Source organism: Cydia splendana, chromosome 8 (genome assembly GCF_910591565.1).
Source record: "Cydia splendana chromosome 8, ilCydSple1.2, whole genome shotgun sequence".
Classification (NCBI taxonomy): Eukaryota; Metazoa; Arthropoda; class Insecta; order Lepidoptera; family Tortricidae; genus Cydia; species Cydia splendana.
Genome location: NC_085967.1, coordinates 10,770,231 through 10,776,230, shown reverse-complemented (window position 1 = coordinate 10,776,230; position 6,000 = coordinate 10,770,231). Strand labels below are relative to the sequence as shown.

Genomic DNA, 6,000 nt, shown 5'->3' with positions numbered 1-6,000 from the left:
AGAACCAAGGCTTAGGTTGTAGATATGGGTTAGTGGCACAATAATATAATTTTTAACACACTTTAATAGCTGGTTTGTAATCCCGTCGAGGCCTGGTGCACTGTCGACTTTTAGTTGCATGCATGATAATAGATAATTAGATAATAATAATAATTCTGACTCCGTTTTAGTTTCAAAGACGACAGAAAGGTAATAATTAGATGCAATTATTTAATATCACCAGAACTTGCGAAGCGTAAGTATTTCGCACACAACTTCGGTAAAACCATAGTTCAAAGGAAAGCTCGAGTGCTCTCCTGTACGACTATGATGGTTGCACTTGTATCGTCTATAGTGTATAGTGTCATAGGTCACTGTTCTATTCGCCCATGATGACGGACGGTAAAAGCGCGACCTTCCGTAAGATTATTTGTTTTAATGCAATCATGCCTTCATAAGCTGAATATGTCTCGTGAAAAAAAAAATCTCTCCAGTCGCCCAATCTGAACATATAATTCCTACTCAATTTGATTATAATAGGTTTATTTTTAAGTCTTGAGAGCATTTTGTGTCCCACTGCTGAGCAAAGGCCTCCCCCCACTGATTATAAGTCATTAGTTGCCTGAAATAAAGATTTTCATTCATTCATTCATAAGTACCCTTATTTAATCCTAGCTTGTGAGATGCTCTTCAAGTACAGTCGTCTCACAACTCACTGAACATTTTAGTACTTTGTCGCAGTAAAATTCTCCGGTTCTTGTATCTGGAATAGGTTATAGGTATAACACAATACTACTGCCAAATAATCCAGCTACTTTTGGAGCCGACTGTACCTATACCATATCACATCCAACGAATCCCATACCCAGATATAAGATTACAATTTCATAATTTTCCAAAAATAAACATGCAGAGGATCGTCAAAATTACATATGTATAGTGAGTGTGGGTGTGAGATGTAAAGCGCGATGACACCGAGTATTTAACACTAAGAGACGCCCGCGCCGCCCGCTCAGTCGCACGCCGCCCGCGACGCAAACGCAGGCTCTCGCGGAAACTTATCTATCATCTAAAACCTAATTCTAGGTAAATAAAAAAAACTAATCAATATAACACAAAACTATTTAAAATGTAGCTACTTGAACCATTAGTTAATTTTCCAAAATTTTCACTTTCAGAGCTGCTGATGAAATAAGCTCCCCGGTATGGGGTGGAACACGGTTCTCTGGGTAAGTGTTTATTTTTTTATTACATAAGGAATATTAGGATGCTTCGAGAAAGTAACAATTTTAAGACGATACAGTAAATGGTTTTCTAATCGCCGCACGCTGATGACTTCGATAAACGATGTTATCAATACCGCAAACGAATAGGTAAATTCCTTCTTAATATTATTGATAAGTTGTATTATGATCAATTAAGAGTAATAAAACACGTTCCTAAACCCTATTGCCATTCAGTTATTTATGCAAAAATTGTTACAATTAAGAACTTATATTTATGATTTTATTTTAATTAAAATCGAAAGTCGGTGTATACCTACTAACATAAGACGGCCAAAATTTCCCTTCAATCAAATGTATCGGTATTTACTTTGGCTCATTACATATGCGCGACGTACGTCGGTTGTAAAGTCGTACCGATTCAACTGATATTGTAGGGCAGTAGGACTTGCGTGACTACTCCATAAATATACCTACACATTATGCTAGGACTGGGAACACATATGAGAACCTTTTATTGCGGGCGGTCGTTATCACTTCATCTTTCATTAATAGAAAATTTGAGGAGCAATAATCGATATCTATTAAATTCCGGTAAACCGTAACGATTTTATAATTAATGAAGTAAAAATTGTACATAAGTAAGATTTTTTTTAACTTTTATTACTGGCTGATGGCTGTATAGGTACTTTTCAAATCATATCTTTCAAGTACTTCTCGAGACCTTTCTAATGAGCCTAAACTCGATGTGTTTGAGATTTTCCAAGAAGGTAGCCAAAGGAACTCCTTTGACTACCTTCCGACTGCATTATTCAATTCAGATGAGCTCATTAGCATAATATTGCATTGTTATCAGAATAACGAAAGTACTTAAAATCTCAACTGAATGAGATATCAGGAACCTTAAGTTTACATTTATGTTACAAAAATATATACGCGTTGAAGCTAAATAAAAATGTATAATAAATACTTACATACAGCATAATGTGATTAGGATACAATTTCTGGATACCACCACAGATGATAAATGGGTAAAATATATAATTTGTATATATACATATTATATGTATGTATATATGTAAATATATATAAGAATATATATGTGTGTGTGTGTGTGTGTGTGTATTATACTATGTATTTATGTATGTATGTATTGATAATAGTAAGTAGGTACCTAGTATTTAGATAGTGACTTTTATATCTCTGTACTGATTTTCTCTTCCGCACCAATTGTAAGTTTCTGTTTGGCCCAATGGTTGACTGGTAGAGAATGCCTTATGGCATTAATTCCGCCATTTGTACTTTCTTGTATTGTGCAATAAAGGTTAAATAAATAAATAATACCACTCCACCTATGTGATATACTAATCACGGGTATAACTGAATATTTTTTTAAATTACAGTATTCTAATACCTCCATCATAAAATTAATAAACTATAATAGAGCAGAAAGACGCATTTCTGTTTACAACTTTATTGACTGCAAAATATGACAACATATGTCATAACACTGGTCATAGATATAATAATTACTTACCCAAATTATCCAAATAAAAGTTTACATACCATACTTAAGTCTAAAATAGCTGTTTGAAGTATTTGAATCGAATTAAAAACCATGTAGTCTCACCAAGGCGATAAGAAGGATATATTATGTTAGAATGCTCAGTAATAATGGTCAGGGTATGCCAAGCACGCAGCGGTGCTGGCACCGACATCCCTCGACCTTCCTTCCGTGTCGTCCTTTCTGCACTTGACAATATCCTTGAGGTCATTTCTGTCACTTCACGTCAAATGCAGTTTATTTATTTATAATGTTTATAACAAGTACATTCAATTCATAAATATGGTGCATAAACCCAATATTTTCATGAAAATCCAAAAATAGGTATAAACCCTAAAAGAACACTTACAGTGATCTTAGGTATTTTTTTTGCTTATATCGCAATAAAATGCGCATTTTCGTTCGAGAAAGAGATACATTTTTAACACCCAAAATTATGGCCACTTTATGTCGCCCGAAACGAGTTTATATGAAGGTTTAAAAATAAAAGGTGGAATCCTAATCGATGGTGGTGTGTGAAGCGAATACCTACCTTGGATTGGTTCGGGAGAAATGACGATGACCTCTGGTCCAGAGCTGGCAGCTTGTGCGCGCTACCTGCCTCTGCTGTGTATGCAAATGCTGTTGTTTTCCGACCGACGCGTGTCAATGTCCTCAAAGCTCGTTCACCGGTGATTTATTAGATCACTGTTCACATCAAACATTTCGAGAAATTAGGTATGTAGAGAGGGCCTTTTAACTCGCTCAATTTATTCATTAACAGGCGCATAATTAGCTTGCATAATAATGCTTTATCAGACTTGTGTTTTAGGAAATATTAAGCCATAAATTAGGATATAGAAACATATTTTATCTTGGACCTGTTCGTATTTGTCATGTTATGTAAATCGTTCGCTTAGATGAAGTGCGATACTTGAGTGATCGGTCAGCGACCGCGGCGCCCACGATGTGCACACTCGTGTCATGTGTATGCACCGTTGACATCTCCAAACAATTAAAGGCTACAAATATAATGACCACCAAAAAATACTTTGGTACCCTAAATAAAAAAATCATGCTTACCAAAAAAAATTACTGAACACCAAAAAAATAAGGCCTAAAAATACAAAAGTACCACCATTTTAATTACGACTGCACTTCAAATTGTATTCAAATACCAAATATATTGAATGATCACCAAAAATCATTAATGATCACCAAATCTAGAAGACCAAATTAATGCGATATTTTCACCTAAATAAACCACTATGATTACCAAAAAATTTATACATATTACCAAATAAAGTAAACTGATGCCAAAATTACTAGCCCCTCCCGCTCAACCCCCCGTACCCCGCACCGCATACCTACCTTACCTAATCTACTTTTCTAATAGCATTTCGTTATGCTACTAGAAAAGTAAGTCAAACTGCTATCAGTTAAGTGGGTTAGGTTAGCACTGCGACCCTTACAGAAACGAAATGGTACTAGAAAAGTAGGTTAGGTTAGGTTTGAACTGCGACCTTTACAGAAACGAAATGCTACTATAAAAGTGGATTAGGTTAGGTTAGAACTGCGATCCTCACAGAACCGAAATGCTACTAAAAAATGGGCTAGGTTAAGTTTCAACTGCTACCCATACAGATACGAAATGCTACTAGAAAAGTGGGTTAGGTTAGGTTTGAACTGCGACCCATACAGAAACGAAATGCTATCAGAAAAGTGGGTTAGGTTAGGTTTGAACTGCGACCCTTACAGAAACCAAATGCTACTAGAAAAATGGGTTAGGTTAGGTTTGAACTGCGACCCTTACAGAAAAGAAATGCTACTAGAAAAGTGGGTTAGGTTAGGTTTGAACTGCGACCCTTACAGAAAAGAAATGCTACTACAAAAGTGGGATAGGTTAGGTTTGAACTGCGACCCTTACAGAAAAGAAATGCTACTAGAAAAGTGGGTTAGGTTAGGTTAGGTTTGAACTGCGACCCTTACAGAAACGAAATGCAAGAAAAGTGGGTTAGGTTAGGTTAGAACTACGACTGTTACAGAAATAAAATGCTACTAGAAAAAGGTGACGAAGTGGATTAATTAATTTAATAGGATAACGGTAATTATATTAAATATTTGCACATTTTTAATTAAAATGTGGTTACAATTTTGGTGGTCATTTACTATTTTTGGGTTTACAATGATTATTTTGGAGTCATTTGCTTTAATATGATATCAAGATTTAAAAATTTGGTTATAATTTTACATTAAAATGGAGTTCTAATTTTGGTGGTCATTTACTATTTTTGGGTTTACAATGATTATTTTGGTGTCATTTTCTTTAATAGGATAGCAAGATGTAAAAATTTGGTTATCATTTCACATTAAAATGGGGTTTGAAATTTGGTAATCATTTAGTATTTTTGGGTTAATAATGATTAGTTTGGTGTCATTTCCTTTAAAAGGATAGTAAAGTGTAATAAAATTGGTAATCATTTCACATTAAAATGGTGTTATAATTTTGGTGATCATTCATTATTTTAGGGTGGTAAAATAGATTTTTTTGGTATTAAATTTTACTAAATCTGGTGATCAGTTAAATAGCAGCCACAATTAAACAATAGGTTTTTTTATTTTCTTTGGGAGGTGTAGAAAGTAAACAAAAATTTTGTCACTTTCTTTTCAACAGCTTTATAAATAAACATATAATAGTAGGCACCTACTTATCCTCAACGTAGGTACTTATAGGAAGGTACAATTACTTAATATTTTAAGATCGTGCGAAGCGTGCGTGACATTTAGATAAAATACGTTTCAAGCTTATCTGCTTTTCGTTAGAGGATTTATGTACTTGATCAAAATGATGCACATAATTTAGAAGTAAAGCAAAAAGGCAAACGGGCATATAACTTTATATCCAATAAAAAAATACTTGTTTTCATTAGAACTCTTTATAGATATTTGAGTTGTATTGGATTCGAATATAGTACATTAAGTATATATAATATACCTAACCCGAAATGAAAACTCCTAACTCTATAAAATTAAAAAAGTCGAAAAAGTCAAACAAAGAGGCATAGATGATATTTTCTACAATGGCATCTAGAAAGGAAATTGGGAACTACGTTTTTATAAAAAAAGACGGTTGCGCGCTGTCCTCCACTTTCATCTTAAATAATCAACCCGCATCTTGTGCAGTTGTTTGTAAATTTGTAAATTGGCACATTAAGAAACCTATTTCCGACGACAGAACTTACAAAAAGCGTATCG

General features: G+C 34.2%; 1 protein-coding gene across 4 annotated transcripts in view; it reads left to right on the top strand.

Annotated features, from left to right (window-relative positions):
• The first annotated feature begins 845 nt into the window (after positions 1 to 845).
• The window catches only part of LOC134792836 (probable chitinase 10), a 41,759-nt gene continuing 36,604 nt past the window's right edge, over positions 846 to 6,000 (top strand). For 2 of the 4 annotated variants that reach the window (XM_063764237.1, XM_063764235.1), the window contains exons 1-2: positions 847 to 1,065; positions 1,158 to 1,208. In XM_063764237.1, coding sequence (XP_063620307.1) covers positions 1,185 to 1,208 — 24 coding nt within the window. In that variant the 5' untranslated portion in view covers positions 847 to 1,065; positions 1,158 to 1,184. Of the gene's footprint in view, positions 1,066 to 1,140; positions 1,209 to 6,000 lie in introns of those variants that run through there. The other 2 variants (XM_063764238.1, XM_063764236.1) reach the window with 2 other exon arrangements.